Here is a 19,628-nt window from a genome sequence, read left to right as displayed (position 1 = left end):
CGCCTGCCTTTGGCCCAGGGCATAATCCTGGAGACCCGGAATCGAATCCCACGTCGGGCTCCCGATGCATGGAGCCTGCTTCTCCCTCTGCCTATGTCTCTGCCTCTTTCTCTCTCTCCCTCTGTGTGACTATCATAAGTAAATAAAAAATATATTTTAGGATGCTATCTATTAACATATTTCACATATATTGCTTCAAAAGGTAACACTTCATTTAAAAAGACTAATGGTTAATAAACATTTTTAAAAGTTTAGCAGCATCAGTAATCAAAAAAATGCAAATTAAAACAAAAGGAAAAAAATCCAAAGGATACCATCTTTCAGTTACAGAATTGGCCACACTTTTATTTATTTATTTTGCCACACTTTTATACTTAATTGGCAATGGTGGGAAGCAGGCAATCTCACATATTGCCTATAGAAACTAAATAAGCATGGCCTCTCTGGAGGCCATTTTGACAGCCTATTTCAAAAGCTTTAATAATATATATGCTTTATCCAAGAAATTTTACTTACAGGAGTTTAACTTAAAGAAATAATCATGGTCTGTTTAAAAAGATGTAGTTACAAGGTTATTAACTCCAATAGTGTATATGACAGCAAACAACTAACTGAATGTATCCTAAAGGTCTAACAATAATTGAGTAGATACATTATATAAATAATTAAATTCTATTCATTTAGGGAAATTATGCTGTAGTAGGATAGTTAATGACATGCAAAAATGTCCATTATACAGTATTAAGGGAAATAAGTATTACATGTATATTATGATTCCATCTTAATTAAAAAATATATCTATGCATAAAAAGGCTGGAAAGCTACTCATAAAAATGTTAATGCTTCTAGAAGCTGTTTCTTAAAGGTAAGATTATGAGTGCCTTAAACTTTCTTTTATCTACCTGTCTTCATTTTCTAATTTTTCTATAATTAATATGTATTACCTTACCAATAAGTTAAAAGCAGTAATTTTGTTAGGGACAGACTTTTACAGTTTCCTAAAATTAGAAACTGAATAGGGCTTTTTTTTTTTTAAAGATTTTATTTACTTATTCATGAGAGAAACAGAGAGAGAGGCAGAGACACAGGTAGAGGGAGAAGCAGGCTCCCTGCAGAGAGTCCGATGTGGGACTCGATCCCAGGACCCCGTGATCACGCCCTGAGCTGAAGGCAGATGCCTAACCGCCGAGCCACCCAGGTGCCCCTGAATAGGGCTTTTTAAAAATGTATCGAACATAAGCATATCTCATGGAAGCCACCATGTGTTTAAACTACTGGTTCTTTATGACAATCAGGATAGTTTAAATCCTTCTAAAAAGAAGATCGCCTCTGTGGTCAGTAACGCAAACTTGTTTATGACTAGGTTCACCTGGTATTTCCCTTCTAATTTTAGTGTTCTTTTCATAAGATAGTAGAAATCCCTCAGCATATAAAGGAAAGGAAGCTTTTTTTGCATGTTTGGATTAGTGAATCAAAGAAAGAGGAAGTTGCATAAAAATTTAGACAAAAAGTGGTTAAGCAAGTTGGAGAAAGAGCATGTATCATCAGATCCATTCCGAGGGGACCAGTTGAAAAGGTTCCATTACTGTAAAGTGTTGTAATAATTACTACAGCCTCTTATGTAAGTATGAAAGAAAAATTAGTATTTACATTTATCTTTGTATCTTAGTTTAGGTCACTTCCTAAATCCCTAAAAATAGCCTTTCTACTTACATGTTAATGGCCAAACACCTAATGTCCTGCTGTCATCTTGCTCTTTAATTCCAGACCTGTGGCATATTCTACACAAACTAGCTCTAAAACTATGGACAAGTTATTTAGCCTCTCTGCATTTTAGTTTCCTCATGTATAAAATTAGAATAGTGGTGCCTATGTCACTGGCTTCTGAGGATTAAATGAGTTAATAGAAGGAAAGCACTTTGAACAATGCTTGAGATACAAGTAAGTATTCAATAAGTATTATCACTATTCTTTTTACTAGTATTATTTTTGAACTATTTATCTTCATAAAATGTAAATATAAAATCCAATATATCCCAAACAATATAATTTTTTACCTGTTCAAAAATTCTTGCTGTATTCCTTTTTCAGATCTAATATACTAGAATTATCCCTTTTCCCAAGTGATCCACTTACTCAAGTTAGAAATCTTGGTACCATAATACTGTGTTACTACTTCTCCCTCACCACCTAAAGTATCTTAACACTGTCAAACAGTGACTTCTCTTACTAGATGGCGATTATTTTGGGGACAAGGACTAAACTCTTTTTCAGAATTTCATGAAGTATCTACACTCCTGACAGCTATGTGTCCTTGGCAGTTAGGAAAATTTCTTTTCTACATTAGGTCCTCAATAAATCCATCTTCAGTATGTGTGCATGTGTGTATGTGTACGTGTATTACTCTTTCTGTTTCCCTTACAGCTCTGGCCTGATATTAAACAATAACAGTTTTAAAGCATATAAAGATGATCATTCTATTCAGGAAACCAATTACGCAAGGAGACCTTCAAAAAATCTATAGATTTCATCTGATTCATTTTCAATGCTGATGAGATTGTAGGAGATTCTTAACTCTCATACAATTCTGGTAGTAGGATAAATTGGTACAACTCTTTTATAAAGATACACTTTAAGGGCCATAACATTTCTCATTATATTTGCCTGAGTAATTGTAAATTCACAGTAGAAACAAAAAGAAATTTGATTTCTACAAAATGTTCATTATTTTTTCCTTTATAATGGAAGGAAAATGGAGAATCTGAATGATGGATTTCAGTTTTGAACTGTCAATGTACTATTATAGAGCTATTAAAGTTATCATTATAATGACTAAAGCAATAGAAATACATGCTATTCTCAAAAAAACTGTATTTATGCTGGAATTGCAATTATGTAAAAAGTGTATTTACATAAACACTAAAAATGCAAATGGAGTCTATAATTTTGAACTATTTCTGATACTGAAATAAAAGCAATTTTAATCAGATGAATATATTACACGAGATATTCAACTATAAATTAAGATTTTAATAATATATTTAAGATGTCAACTACCTTTGGGTAAACTTCAAATATGGTGTGTAGTCTATTACAGCAGGAAAGTTTCCATCCAATCCCTCTCCCTTGAGGCAAAAGCTAAGACAAGAGACAATAAATATGTCACATAATACATAAACCTTTAAATTGATGTTAAATGTTTTAAATAATCTTTGTTAGAGACATCTGTTTTATCAAATTGCAGGTAAATTTTTTTTTTTACAGGTAAATTTTTTTATTTATAATTTAAGTTTACTTTTTAATGTTACTTGTTACAAATAAACGCCTTAATAAAGATACTCTATATTCACTATTGATGACAAAGGATTGCACAAGTTAATACACTCTAATATGAATATACTATGCAAAAGAAAAACTGAGAAATCTGTTCAAACATTACTGGACACTACCTTGGTCTTCACTGGATTTAAGATGTTACTGGTGGATTTTCAAATGAAGACTTGTTCATGTTTACATACAAATTCTTACCTGATATTGACTATCTCCTTAAAAATTGACTAAAAGAATAAATAAAAATAAAAATTCTGACTAATTAGAAAATGAAAGTTTTCTAAACTATATGAATAGGTGAAAAGGTTTGGGTCTTAGGCCTATAGAGAATGCTAAAAAAAAAAAAAAAAAACAAAAAAAAAAAACAAAAAAAAAAAACAAAAAAAAAAACCCTTTTACTCTCTAGTCCATCCTTTTTGAGGTCTTGGCAACAGGAAAATTTAGGTTGAGATTTGCCCAAAGTCATACTGGTAGTCTTATAAAGCCAGTAAAGCAACTCTAGATCACCTGGTCTCCCCATCTAGTAGTCTTTGCTTTGAATGATGGTATATCCAATTGGATAACAAAAAAAAAAAAAGTGTTTAGTTTTATGATTACCATTATTAAAAGAAAAAGTACATCTTCTAGGAACATAAACAATAACATTTACAAGATGTATGTGGATCTTTTTAAAAAAAATTCATCTGTGAACTCCCACCTTCTAGTTTCTTTGGTAAGTTTGCCTGTTGAAATACCATTCTAATGTGTTAGTATCAAGGGTATGTATGTACTTTTTCATACTTGAATAAGGAGTCATCAAAAGTGTCAATACTTTGTAGGAGCTTTGCTTCATTTACAGAACTATTACTAATGTATCTTTAAGACACTTGCTTTCAGCCATTTATATAGTATCAATGGGTTACAACAAGCCAACAGTTCATGCATTTATCCCAGGTTTTCTTTCTTTCTTCCTTCGTCTTTTTTTTAATCAAAAAACAGAATTGTGAAGGATTCAGACAGAGCCAGCAGCATGACAGGTGAAAAAAGTAACACATTCAGAAGGATTAAAAAAGCAAGATCCATATTAGATCTATCATATTCATATTCTAAACAATTAAGCTAATAACTGAATACTATTTTATTAAATTTTAAATAGAGGAAAATTACACTGACAAAATGAAAATATTTTGAAAAGGAAGTGATTAAAAAAAGGTAACCTCAGTGGAAATGAGCATTATTATTATTATTATTATTATTATTATTATTTTGCAATATTATTTTTTGATTCAAGATCTAACAGATTTTCATTTAAGTTTTATACTTTGTTGAAACTCTTGGAATTTTAAGTGATATTTTCCAAAAAATTATAATATTTCCATCATTCTTATGTTTGAGTTCTTGTTATAAACAAACCTTTTACTTTTAGTATAACTTGGATCAATTAAAGAAATGTAAAAAGATACTCCCATAAATCTGTGAAAAACTTACATTTCTATTTTTAGCACTTATGATCTTAGTCTGAAATCATCTTATTGATAGTAAAGGTAAATATTAATAATATTTTTGATGTTCTAGATACATAATAGAAGTCCAAGACACCCAATATATCATGCCAGGATCTTTTTAATTTCAATACATGAGATAATGAAAATCTGGCTTTGAATCTTTTAGTGCATCTTCTTTCATTTTAAAGCAGTAGCTGAAAAATACTAAGAGATAAGATCCAAAAACTTCCTTCAGTGCTAGCAGGGTATATAATTTTTCTACTGGGTTAATGCAGTCTAGGATTTTTTGCCCAACCTAGAAAGCAAACAGGACAGTTAATTCCTTAACTCTCAGTCTCTGCACAATCTAGAAAGCAACATGATAGATAATTCCTTAACTCTGAGAGTAAATTCTTAACTTCTGAGAGTAAACCCAGTCAGAGAACTGATGTCACAGGATAGGGAACAACATGAATCAAATATCAATATCCAGCTGTATGCTTTACTTATTAGCAAAACAAAACAAAACAAAAAACCTAAGTAGAAACCATTATGAGGTCAAATAACTTAAAAACTGAACACATTTAGATTAAGTACCTGAAATCGATAGCATTGAGTCCAAGCAGCATGCCAGCAAGCATATTTGCTTCCTCACCCAAGACAATTGCTCCATCTTCATAAAATCGTCTAAAAAATGAAACGGGTAAATATATAAATATTAAAAGCAGACTGAAGTTTCATCTATAGAAATCAGAGACCAAACTAAAGTATAAAGAACTAAATTTTAATTAATTTATCAAAATAAAAACTATATGGATCATCCAATTCTTGTAGATACTTAGGAAAACAATGCCAGCAGTAACAAAAAATATCATTGTTTCCACTTCTCTTAAAAAGAATCCCTGACTCTTCCAATGGGTCAAGTTTGTCTACATTTTTCCCTAATAGTGAAGCATTTCAAATGTAATTTGAAAAGTGGCAAATTCACAGTCATTTATACTGGTCTATTTGTGAAACTATATAGACTACTGTTGTATACACAGAACAAACACAATGTTTTTCTTTAATTCCAAGGGTTATTAACTAAATGAAGAACTACAAAGATGTGATCATTAGTAATTCATACTAATCTTTAACAACAAACTAATGGGCTAGCAGGGTATCTGTGTATGAAAGAGAAAGTGTTCATATCTGAACCTTTCTGTGTTAATTCCTATAAAGCTTTCTGTTTTGGTTAATGTTAGTTGTTAAAATACTAAAATTTTATTTTAATATATTTAAAATAAATATTTTGAGAAAATATCATGATATGAGCCTAAGGTATTTTTCTACAAAAGAATGTAAGATCATTGTATTTACTTAAAAAAAAATAATGCTATGCAATAGCTAGTTTATGTTCAGTAAGCAGGCATCATTTGCTATATCTATTTATATTAGATATAGACAGTGGATGCCACTTGTAAGACCCCACTAACTAAAAGGAAAACATTTTAGTAAATGAAATTTGTCTTACTCTTTTTGGTAAAAAAGATTTTAATATGCTCATAATCCCAATGTCAATTTTGCACAGTTCGCTTAAAAATAATTTTACAAACATATCATTTGATACTTGCTTAAAAAGCCCATAAAGCAAAGGTGGAAAGAACTATCATTAGTTTCAAATTTACCATTGGAAAAAGTTAAGAATTAGGTTAATACAATTTGCCCAAGCTCATGCAGATAAACTGCTCAAGGAAGAAACCTAATTCTTACTTTAAGTTCTATATGTTTCTATTAAACCATACCATTTCCTGTAACACAAAAATATTTAAAGAGAATTTAACCTATGTTATAGTTCATAGGGAATTTTTTTTAAAGATTTTTACTTATTTATTTGAGAGAGAGAGAACGTGTGTGCAAGAGAGAGCATGAGCAGAGCATTGGAGCAGAGGGAGAAGCAGACTCCTCGCTGACCAGGGGAGCCCAACGCGGGACTTGATCCCAGGACTCCAGATCATAACCTGAGCCAAAGACAGGAGCTCAACTGACTGATTATTGAGTCAGTTCCTAGGTGGAACCTAGGCACCCAGGAATTTTAAATGAATAAAAAGTACAAAGGAAAATAAGAGGCCGCTATTTTACTCTCTGTCGGATTTAAGGCTACAAATAAATATGATAGGAAGACTAGCTGGGAAGAAATGTTTTTTGTCTCCTTGGAAATACAGGAATTTCTTTTATAGATCTATACGAAAAAAAAAAAGAAAAACTAAAAACTTTAACCTAACAAAGATTAATAAATGGAAGAAATTCCTATATATTTAACTAAGATATTCCACAAAAAGATAAAGATATTTAAATAAATCTATATACCTAAGATTTTTGTCACTGTCCCTATAGCTAAATTGGCTCTTAACAGAATTATTTTGACTCCTAGAAGAACTAGGATTACAATGGCTCTAGACCCCCAAATTCCATGGGACACATGCCTGCGACAGAATTCTGGTTTTTGATACTAGGAATTACCCACTATTCCTGGCATTCCCCTATATAAGAAAAGGTCTATTTTTTTTTCTCCATATTGAGTCCACCATGTTTAAAAGTACATTCTAAGAGTAAGATCAAAACTATTTCTGCTTGCTTCCTAATGTCAACATTGTATTATGAACTGTTGAAAAATACCAAGCACACACACAAATCTAACTAGTTTTAGTGAAACACTTTTTGTGAAATATTTGCTACATGTGAAATACTTCTACTCATATAAAACCATACCTGAAGTGTAATGTTGCACAGTTCTCATTTAATATAAGTCTTTACTGCAATAGAGGGTGTGGGAGAACAAATGGAACACGAAGTACTAGTTAAAGAGCTATCCAGAGGCACCTGGGTGGTTCAGTCCTTTAAGTGTCTGACTCTCAATTTCAGCCCAGGTCATGATCTCCGGTTGTGAGATGAGCCCAACATGGGGCTCCATGCTGCTGGGGTGGGCGTGGAGCCTGCTTGGGATTTCTCTGTCCCTTTCCCTCTGCCCCACCGTCCCCCCACCAACGTGCATGATCTCTCTTTCTCTCTCTCCTTAAAAAAAAAAAAAAAAAAAAAAAAAAACCAAGTTGTCCATTGTAGGCTGAGCATCTTGTTAGTACAGTCTAACAGTCTAAAAAATTTTTTTAATAAAATACACTTCTAAGTTTGAGATAACATTTTAAAAGTAACTTAATTCAGTATTCAAAAGAATAATGAAGTGTACTGAACTGAAAAAGATATTTTTATCATTTAGTCAAAGACATCCTTTACATGTATTAACAGAATAGAAGCTGTTAGGAAAATTAATTTTTATTCTCTTAATCAAAAAACACCCCAATAATTTTGACTGAAAGTTTGATTCTTGTCATCAACACTTCCAAAGACTTCAAAAAACTGTAAACTTTAAACTTCTTAGTTTCTATCACATAGAAAACCTGGAGCATTAATAAAGCTTGCTTATATAACCAAAGTTATGTAACAAATGAGGCAAAGATAAACCCTAAGATGACTAAATTCAATAACAAGGTATACACTAAAAAAAATTATCTTTCTCTAGTTGAAAATATTTTTTGTTCTAAAGGATCTAACCAAAACAGTAAACTGAATTGCCAAAACACATTATATATGCTGAAAGTGAAAGGTAAAAAAGATATGTAAAACTTCCATGTAAAGCTTTATACGTTAGGTTGTATCTCTATAAGGAGGTTTTTCATTTGAGAAGCAAATGAAAATTGTGAGCAACTTCTGATATTACTGTGATCTGGAAGAAAAACTTCCACTTTTTATTAGGTATATTCTTGCCATTTGTCTGTTGACTAGAAAAATATTAAAAACCAGGAAAACAAAATAACACCTAATAATAACAGTACTTTTCCTCTCATCATATATAATTTAACTCTAATTGAAACATATCTCTATACTGCTATCTTTAGTATTCATTCTGTAAGACTATTCGAAGGCCTTTCAGGTACTTCAATAACAAATACCCTTTGGATGGCGTCCACGGTGAACCACCAGTATAGATCATATAAGCACTGTACAATATCATGCTTCAAATTTTCCCCTTTGAGAGTCAGAAGTTACTCTACATACTGAAAATGGAATATTATGAGAAATATTATCTTATAAACCAAAGAAATTTCATTATCACATTCTTGTTCTCTTGCCCAATTTAGTCTCTATATATGAAATTATAGAAGAGTCTCCCTCATGACATGAAAAATAGATTTTAGCCTTATAAATGTTTTATTTCATTCAATGTCCAACTGAATCAGAATGAAAACTGATGAAAAATAAATCTCCAAAGATATTGCTAAGAATGTCAGATTCATTAATGATTTTATCAACAAATATATAATAAATTCCTATTAAGAGGCAAGAACTGTGCTAGGTACTAAAGTTAAATGGTGAACCACCTAAGCATGGTCCCTCTCCATGGAGCTTTGCATCTTTGGGGGGACAGGCAACAAACAAAAGAGAAAGGTCATTAGAGCTGATGATAAGTAGGATAAAGCAAATAAACAGGTTATTGAGGCAGAGGAAAACCGAAGGAGGACTCAACTCTGAAGAAAATCATTTAAGCGTTTAGGCCTTAAACCCGCAGAAGTCTGATCACAGAGGGCTCTATAGGCCATATAACATTAATAATAAATGTAAATATTTACGAGTGCCAAGAACAGTTACGAATGCTTTATATGAATTATCTTCTTTACCAGCACATATGCCAGAGAGGGACGAAGCATTTGTCTAAGATTCTACAGCTAGAAAGTGGTTTAACCAGGATTTGACTCTAGGAAATGTATTTGAAGAGAAAACATTTTAATGCTTTAAGTGGGAACCAACACAATCTTTTTTAGCCTTTAAGAAGATTGGCTGGAAGAAAGGGGAGGAAATGGAAACTCACTTGGGACACCAACAGGGGAGTGCAGAAAGAGATAAATGAGGTACTATTGCTCTTGCAATCATGGACATTAAGGTCAAGAGATAGATCAAGATAGATTTTGGAGAGAGGACTGGCAAGATTTGCTAATTAGGCATGATTATAGAGAATGAAGAAGAAAGAGAAATAAAATATGACTTTTAGGTTCTGACTTGATAAACATGTACCTAGGCTGTGAAATCATTTGTTAAGAAAGAGGTAAAGAGGGTTAGAGGAGGGCAGCCTGGGTGGCTCAGCGGTTTAGCGCCGCCTTCAGCCCAGGGCGTGATCCTGGAGTCCTGGGATCGAGTCCACATCGGGCTCCCTGCATGGAGCCTGCTTCTCCCTTTGCCTGTGTCTCTGCCTCTCTCTCTCTCTCACTCTGTATCTCTCATGAATAAATAAATAAAATCTTAAAAAAAAAAAGTACAATTGCTTGACGCCAGTATCATTAAAAAAAAAAAAAAGAGGGTTAGAGGAGAAAAAAAAATCAAGATATCTGAACTATCAAGCAGAGATTTAAAAGTGGTGTCATGACCATACAGGTAGTATTTAAAGCCATTCTAAAAATTCGAATGAAGATAGAATGGAAAATGAATAGAGATTAAGATCACATAATGCAGGGCTGAGCCAGAAGAATACTGACCTTTCAAAGTTGTAAAGAGCAAAAGAATTCAAAAGGAAAGACAGAGACCAAGTCAGAAGAGCAATGACAGAAAAAGAAAGAAAAGCCAAGGAAGGTTATATAGGTTAAAGACAGAGGTTTTTCAAGAAAGAGGAAGTATTTAACTGTTTTAGCTGGGCAATGGTATAAAGTATGGACAAGAGAAATTATCCATTTGGTAGCTTGTATATGGTTGGTATCCTTTTATTTTTTTTTATTTTTTTTTTTAATTTTTACTTATTTATGATAGTCACAGAGAGAGAGAGAGAGGCAGAGACACAGGCGGAGGGAGAAGCAGGCTCCATGCACCGGGAGCCTGATGTGGGATTCGATCCCGGGTCTCCAGGATCGCGCCCTGGGCCAAAGGCAGGCGCCAAACCGCTGCGCCACCCAGGGATCCCTGGTTGGTATCCTTTTAAAAATTATTCTTGGTGGAATGATGAGAGACAGAACCTGGAAAAGAGTGGATACAAGAGAAACTCTGAAATGATGACAGTAGGTATAAACATTTCTTCAGAAGTGAGGTGATGAAGCAGGACACGGAAATAAGCAAAAGGAAATAAATACAGGTTCAATGGAGAAGTTTTCTTCTTTTCATAGTAGGAGATACTAGCTTATGTTTCTACAGGGGTGGGAATGATCCCACAGTAGGAGAGAGATTCAGAATGAGAAAAAAAGAAAGGTGAAACGAATAGAAGAGGTGAATGGGGAGAGGATCTAAAAGAAGGTGGCCCCGAAGAGGAGGAGAGACATTCCAACACAACAAAAAAGAACAAAGAGAATAGGCTTACAGTGTGACTGTGGCTAGGAATAAGAGATTCATTTATGGTAAGTTTAATATTCTAATGAAAGAAGGTCTGACATTATTATGCTAATGAAAATACCTCGTTCTTTCTAAATGGCAATTTTTACAGGGCACTCAGAATGCTTATTACTCTCAGGTCACATGGTCTTTATGTATGACCAAGATTATTCTTACCTTTACAACAGAATAACATCAAATATATCCTTGAAGTTTTTCTTACTTGTTTCCAGGAATTACTGCTTCCATGGCTCTTGGACAGCAAAAAAGTTTTCAAAGTTTATCCATGTTGTAGCCCGTTATCAGTACTTCATTTTTTTTTTAAATACAAAGTTTATTTAGACAAGATGCTCGATGAAGGGAACACTATCTAGGATTCATCTCTTCAAGACTAATGTATTCCTACTAAACACAGAATACCCTTCATTTAATATCTACATACAAAAGTGTTACAAAACTGTTCTTGATTTTACAATAATAAATGAAAAACGTTACAATTCTCCAATCAAACAAGGTATGCCAGAATTTTCATGATGTTGTTGTTTTTCTTAAACAGTGAAAGCAAAATAATTTACTGAAATATAAAGAGCTGAATGAGCATGAGCATGGAGAATGAGCATATTTTCACAGAATCATGATTTTTCCCCATCTCATCTAGATTTGATATCAATCAAAATATAACACTGGACATTTAGTATTAAAAAAGCACATGCTTGTGCAGATGTGCCACTTACAGTAAAGGAATGGGAAAGGGGGAAATGAAAAAAAACAGAACTATCACGTTGTAGTCAGGATGTGGTAGAACCAATTGTGTTTTCGTTTTTTTTAAACAGAGAATGCGTCTTGGTCTATAGGAAGAGTTCTGGAATAAAGTAGCAGGTTCCTTCTTTAGTAGACACCTGTCTGCTGCTAGAACACATCAATTTTACCTTTATCTTCTATTTCTGATTGTGTGGGTATGTCAGTTTCACTGACTGGCTGCCTTTCAAACAGGAATCTGATCTGCCTCATAGAGAAACTCTGTCTTTCATGGTAGGCTTTCCTGAGTTTGCTTAATGTTGTATGCCTCTTAAGCTTCCACTGCACTATACAGAACCTTCCTGGCCCACCACCTTCAAATTAATATGATTATTTTTCTCAGTCTTGATTCCTTCCTTGGGCTTTTCATCCACCATGGAGAACTTCGGAGTCTCCTCAGCTGCCAATTCACAAAGGAGGCACCATCCACACCGAATGAGCACGCAAGCAAGCATCAGTAGTGGCAGAAGATGCACATCATTTCTTTGTATGGCTGAATATCATCTCACTGTATGGAATACACATTATTCATTCATTCATTCATTCATCAGTTCATTGGACATTTGGGTTGTTTCCACTTTTTGGCTATTATGAGTAATGTTACTATGAACATTTGTAGAGATACTTTTCATGAACATATTTTCAATTCTCCTGGAAATATATAGGGAGTCACGTGCTAGTTTATATTGTAAATCTCTATTTATCCTTTTGAAGAATTGCCAGACTGTTTTTCAAAGGGGCTGCATCATTTTGCTTTTCTACTATCAATGTATGAGGGTTTCAATTTTTCCAGATCCTTATCAATACTTGTTATTATGTGTTCTTTTGATTTTAGCCATCCTAGTATGTGTGCGGTAGTATCTCATTGTGGTTTTGATTTGCAATTCCCTGATGGTTAATTATACTGAGCATCTTCTAAGGACTATTGGTCATTTGTATATCTTCTTTGGAAAAATGTCTATTCAAATTCTTTGCCCATTTTAAAATGTTTTATTTTCAATGACTAACTTTTAAGTATTCTTTATACATATTCTAGATAGAAGTTCCTTATCAGACATAGGCATTGCAAAAGTTTTTTCCCATTCTTTGGGTCACCTTTTCACTTTCTTGATGGTATTCTTAAAGGCATGAATTTTTAAGTTTGATTATGCCTATTTATCTATTTTTTCTTTTGTGGCTTATATATTTGGTATTACATCCAGGAAACTATTATTAATCCAAGGTCATGAAGATTTACATTTGTATTTTCTTCTAAGAGTTTTCCATGTAAGTCTTATCCATTTTCAGTAATTTTTGTATATGCTATGAGGCAGTAGTATACAAGCAATTTTTACTAATATTTTTCATCTCAATAATGTAAAACTTTTAAACAGATTAAGATTCCAAAAGTCCTCCTTAGCTCTTGAAAGATATGTTAATTGTTCATTATTCTATCTACTCTTCTATAAATGAGAAAAGTATTTATCAATTCCTTTTTCACTTTGTGACAGCTCAGTAATTTTTGAACTTTTATACTTTACTCATTGCTTCTCTTAGTCCTACTACAATATCAAGAAAATTAATATTTTTTCTGAGAAAAACTTTTGTCGTTATAAATTAAGTACTGTGGTACAACCGTAAAGTAATAAACAGGTGTCCGTAAAACTAATTTTATCTCTTCTTTATCTTTTCCATACATGCTACTTCAAATTATCAGAATGTTTTCATTCTTGTTTGAAGTGTCACATTTGTGTTTCTTAAATTGACTTTTCTAAATTATTTTTCAGTCTGTGGGTGGGGAAAAATAAAACTTGGAGTAAATTAATTCAGTTTCTACTTTACCTACCTCTCTATTTCTCAGTCTTCCCAGCAAACTACCAAAACAATTCCCCACTTTCTTTCTTTCTTTTTTTTTTTTTTTTAGCTTGGATTCTAATTTCAAGTCTGCCAACCTCCCAACTCTGGCTATTTCACAGTAATATTTCAATGCCTAAGCCATGAAACTCTGCAAGGGTTGTTTTCAATTGCTCACTAAGACATCCTCCACCTCAGGAAAAAAAAAATCACTTGAATTCTCTAACACTATGGAGCCATGTGACATACAACTACCAGAGGATTTACTGTATTTCTCATTCCTATACTTCCTCCATCAGATTTTCACTGATTAGTATTCTCAAGCTTGCCTGTCTTAGCTTATGTAGCTCTTCCTTCTGTACTGGGATAAACACTTGTATAATACCATTTAAAGGACGTCATTACTCTTTATCTTTGAAGAGAAGAAGAAGAAGAAATCACTTGATTCAAATACTCCCAAGATTCCTAAAGGATCAGAGATCATTTCTCATTGCTCTACAAGAACTTCTATCAGGCAGCATCTAGACAAAAGGTAAGATATAACTATTCTTTCCAAGAGTTTGCTTATATTTTACAAACCTAACCTAACCTTCCAAGTAATAGATATGCTTTGGCTAGAGGTTCACAATCAAATTCATTTATAATTAAGAAGTTTCTTTGGTTTGATTTCAGTAAAAAACAAAAACAAAAACAAAACAAAACAAAAAAAAAAGCGTAGTTTTTTTTTATTTATTTTTATTTATTTTTTTTTATTTATGACAGTCACACAGAGAGAGAGAGAGAGAGGCAGAGATACAGGCAGAGGGAGAAGCAGGCTCCATGCACCGGGAGCCTGACGTGGGATTCGATCCCGGGTCTCCAGGATCGCGCCCTGGGCCAAAGGCAGGCGCCAAACCGCTGCGCCACCCAGGGATCCCTTTTTTTTTTTTTTTTTTTTTTAAAGACAACTTTGCAACTGTGTTTTTTATTTAATGAGAATTCCGAAATAATTCCCTACTTCCTTTCCAGGAACTGGAGCCATTATATTGACATTTAGATACTATGTGTGTGTATATATAAAGATTACATATTTGCATGTGTGTGTGCAGATTTACTGAGCCATGTTTCTGTTTGAATTATATATGTTTATATATTGTTGCAAGAGTATTTTTGTTTCCTGGATTTTTTAGAGCCGAATCATTTCCTTTTATCAAAAAGGACAACTAAAACCTCAGAACAAGGCAAAAAGCATTTCCCTTTAAATATTTGAACTACTCATTCTAAAAATAATCTATTCAAGAATTATTTCTACTCCACCCAATTGTCTAAGAAACAAAAGTAACTTAGATTATTAATGCTTTAATTTCTACTCAGAAGACTGTCATAACCTTAATGTAACTTTGTTATTGCACAGGAGATGATTATTGTGTAGACTTGGATTTGATTTCATTAATTTAGGATTTTTTAGGTTTGATCTATGAGATTCTGATACTACTTTTATTTTCAAAGCCTTAGTAACCCTTAATATTTAGTATCTTTCACAATTAAACTTATTTACCAGTAATAATGAAACAAATTTTTCATTTCATGAAGTTCATCTCAAACACCTAAGAGTTAATCATTTCACTGCCTATCTTTAGAAATATCCCTAAAGAATCATATTGCTATCAAAGAATTCAATAAATACATACCAAATAATTATGTGGTGTGGTAACAGCGTTAATGATATGGCAGTAATCATTTTGTACTATATAAGCATATAAAATCAACATGTACATCTTAAACTTACAGAGTATGTCAATTACATCTAAGTAAAGTGGGGAAAAAGCAAACAAATAAACAAAACAAGAATGTACCATAATAAATGCCCAGATATTCTCCAAATCTAAAATGCCAAATATTGCATCAGGACATGGAAATTAAGATTCCAGATATATGATTTATTTATATATGTGCCTAATTTCCTCTATCAAAACTTGTTTAAAAAAAACTTGTTAAAAAAAACTTGTTTATAGCTGTCACTGTCTTCTTCTCTTTCAGAAATATGATCTATGAGGTAGAAATAAGTATGGTAATTTAGAAGTGTCTAAGGCAGTGTGGTCCAATAGAATGTTCTGCATCTGTGCTATCCAATTCGATAGCCATTAGCCACACATGCCTACTGAATATCTGGAATGTGATATGGAAACAGAGCAAGTGATTTGCGAATTTTACCTACTCTTAATTAATATTAATTTACATAGTGGTGTGTGGTTAGTGGCCACTGTATTAAACAGTACATGTTTAAGTTATTCAAATTATTGAATATTTTCATTTATAAATACTTTTGAAATGGAGAAAAGTGATTTCTTAAATAGAATAGTGGTTTCTATAAATACAGAGATTAGTAGACCAGAATTTTATAGGAATGTCTGTTGTCCTAATACGAATATTTTTTTCTACCATTGTAAAAAATATAATAAAGTCCTGTTTTTCACATGGCACAACATGTCATCTCTTAAGTGTATACAACCTAAGAAAAACAACACTGGTACAGCCTGCTGTAAAAAGACAATTGAGCGATCATTAGGTATATATACAAATTAAAACAAAGAAATAAAGTGTGGAAAGAAAGAACACTATAGGAATTTCATGGTTAGATTTTTCTTCAAATTCATGGTCAGGGAAAATTCTATGGAGAGAATGAAACTTCAAGTATAAAAGTGTGAGAAACAGAAATGATTCAGAGAAAAGATATTCTAGGTATAATGTGAAGCCTGAAGAGATACACCAAAGTAGATGTATGTTTAGCTGACAAATGTCATTTTTCTGAGAAGACAAGTGGATTTACCTAAGCAGTACAAAAAAGAGGAAATAAAATAGCTGAGGACTTTAGAAAGGAATGAATTTTCATTCTATTTTTATGTCTAATCTTTTAAATATATATTTGAAAATCAAAAGGACTTTTAAACCTGGTTGTTTTGAAGTCTCTCAGAGCTGTAGAGATGTATTCAGATAAATGTTTTTCCATGAGTGCTACTCTGATCCAGGCTCTACCCTAAAAGGAAGAAGAAAGTAACAAATGTGAAAAAAAATTACAAGTTAAAAAAAATACGCTGCCCATTATATTTTTATCAAAAATATAAGCATTTTAATATGTAAAAAACAATTCAGTCAAAATATATGTTTGATAAAGGCTAAAAGATACTTAAGTAGATAAGAACAGGTAAAGTTTGCTTACATATAGTATACATTTGTTTCTCTAGAGATATAGGGTACAGTGTATCATACTAAATTTCTATCCTCTAAAGGGACATAACTATTAATAATGAGTCAGGGACTTCTTTTCATAACTCTACCTCAATGCCCAAATCAACATGCTAATTAAAATTGAGTCCCCTTATAAAACGTGAACAGAGTCATTCTCTTCGAAAAAATAAGCTGTCACAACACTTGCTTTAGAATATTTCCCACATACACTTTTAGAGGGAGGTTTTAGATAACTAATAATAAACCAAATTTCATTATTTATCATGTATCCAAATCATGAATTACTGAGTTTACACCTAGGACATTCTAAAAACTATTACTGAATCTTTAACCCAGGGGAGAAAACAAAAAACAAAACAACCTAACACATAGCAAAATTACTCAAAACCATATTCTAGCAGAAAACCCCAGAAGCAGACAATTCTGACTAAATGTGAATAATTTAGTTTTACTTTTGAAAGGGGTAATATCATTCAATAGTTGAGACTAGTCAGTTGATTTTTTTTTTAAATAATCCAAAGCATTTCTCCTGGACTCTTTATGTAGAATAAAAGAATATAAGAGGACATATTTGCAATAAGAATTTTTAAAGGACATATTTGCAATGAGAATTTTTAAATTTGATTACTTTCATTTTCACTCAGCCCTCCTTCAAATCTCCAGAAAATCCATTAAGACTAATGAGATAGAAAGTCAAAACACTGCAATGGCAATTGAGAACAAAGGTGACACTAATCAGTGCATATGATGGTTGACTACCCACATGGAAGAAAAAAGCATTCTTTAGAAATATCTACAACTCTACTGAATTCACCAAACTTCTGGACAGGAAGGATCAAGAAGCAATCTAGACAGTGGTAAAACCTGACCAACTAGAAGCAGCAGTATTTTTAGGAAATAAAGAATGATATGGGTGTGATTAGCACAGGCAGTCAATTTGCCCCTCAGCTCAAAACCTCCTTTAGCTTGCACGGTGCTCAGTCTACTGTTTCTGCAGAGTAAGCCTTGGGAACTGAAAATTAACTGTGGCTCATGGGACAGATGAAGGAAGAGGTAAACCATTGGTCAGGGTCAGCAATCCCAAATTTCTCTCTTGAAATTTCCTTTGAAAGACATGGAGGCTGGTAATGGTGGCTTAAATCAAAAGGCTAAGATTTCACCAGAGCAGAAGCTGGGAGAGTTGCTCTCCAGAGAAAGTCAGACACAGGAGACTGCTATTGCTAGATAAGAAACATGAGGAAAGTCCTGCTTCCTGATTTATTAATTTCAATCCATGCAAAACTAGGCTGCACCTAATTTCCTGTCCTTAGATGTTTGTGGAATTCTCTATTATATTGTGATAATACACTGTGCTAATTTTAACAGTTTCTTTTCCTTCAACAAAAGAATTTTTACTAGAATAGATGATAAACAGACTCATAAAGGTTGTTGGGGCCATAAAATAGGGGTCGAAAAACCAGATTTAGGATTTTAGACTTCATCAGTTGGGTAATGACGAACCACATAGAGTTTTTTTTTTTTTCTCTAGAGACACAAATACTCATTTCTTTGTTACTGAAGTTTTTGAAAAGTAAATAAATAAACAGCAGCCACCACTTCTTAAGGCTTCTTAATTAATATATGCTTGGCTCTGTCTTAAGATACATTAAGAAATTCAGATACATTAAGATATCTAATCTTCCTCAGGGCACCTGGGAGGTCAGTCACTTAAGCTTCCGTCAGACTCTGGATTTTTGGCTCAGGTCAGGATCTCAGTGGAGCTCTACACTCATCAGGGATTCTGTCTAAGATTCTCCCTCTCCCTCTCCTCTCCGCCAGCTTGTGTTCTGTCTCTATAATAAATAAATCTTATATATATATATTTAATTTTCCCAAGAATTGTATGAGTTAGGTTATAATACTATCCTCACTTTTTTCTAAGAGGAAATAAAAAATAGACAAATTAAGAAGATAGGAAACATCTCAACACCAAATGAACCAACTTAATTGAATTAAAACCTATATACCCTATCTTCCCTCCAGTTTCAAGGGATAAACTGTAATCGTTTAAGGAAATAAAAAGACAAATTACAGAGTTATCAAAGATATCTGCATTATATGCATCTGACAAAAGACTCATTTATAAAATACAAATAATTCTTACAAATCCATAATGACTCAATTAAAAATGGGGCCTGCAAGGGGAAGGCTTGAACTATAGATTCAATTTCTTTAGTGAATATCAGAATATTCAGATGTTTTCTTCATTTTTATATTAGTCATAATTTTTTTTCAAAGAATTTGTCCATTTAAAGTTTGTAATTTTTAGGTATGAATTTATTCATAATATCCTTGTAGGATTTTTAATGCCTGCGGGGTCTATGGGGTTGGTAGGCCTCTTCTTTATTCCTAATACTGGTAATTTATAATCTCTCTTTTTCTCTTTATGAATAGTCTTGCTAGAAGTTTATCAATTGTATCAATCTTTTTAAAACCACCAAGTTTTAGTTGTTTTTTTTTTTAAGATTTTATGTATTTATTCATGAGAATACACAGAGAGGAGAGACTGAGAGAGAGAGAGAGAGAGAGAGGCAGAGACACAGGCAGAGG

At 32.8% G+C, this 19,628-nt stretch overlaps 1 protein-coding gene and 1 pseudogene across 6 annotated transcripts in view; both read right to left on the bottom strand.

Annotated features, from left to right (window-relative positions):
• The window catches only part of RUNDC3B (RUN domain containing 3B), a 297,797-nt gene that overhangs the window by 57,863 nt on the left and 220,306 nt on the right, over nucleotides 1–19,628 (bottom strand). For all 6 annotated transcript variants that reach the window (XM_041728228.1, XM_041728231.1, XM_041728232.1 and 3 more), the window contains 3 exons: nucleotides 16,742–16,827; nucleotides 5,391–5,480; nucleotides 3,058–3,138 (listed from right to left, as the gene is read on the bottom strand). In XM_041728228.1, coding sequence (XP_041584162.1) covers nucleotides 3,058–3,138; nucleotides 5,391–5,480; nucleotides 16,742–16,827 — 257 coding nt within the window. The remainder of the gene's footprint in view (nucleotides 1–3,057; nucleotides 3,139–5,390; nucleotides 5,481–16,741; nucleotides 16,828–19,628) is intronic.
• Nucleotides 12,069–12,825, bottom strand: LOC121475103 (annotated as a pseudogene).

The sequence above is a fragment of the Vulpes lagopus genome, chromosome 13 (genome assembly GCF_018345385.1).
Source record: "Vulpes lagopus strain Blue_001 chromosome 13, ASM1834538v1, whole genome shotgun sequence".
Classification (NCBI taxonomy): domain Eukaryota; kingdom Metazoa; phylum Chordata; class Mammalia; order Carnivora; family Canidae; genus Vulpes; species Vulpes lagopus.
The sequence above is the reverse complement of the archived record's forward strand: the minus strand, read 5'-3'. Positions and strand labels throughout refer to the sequence as shown.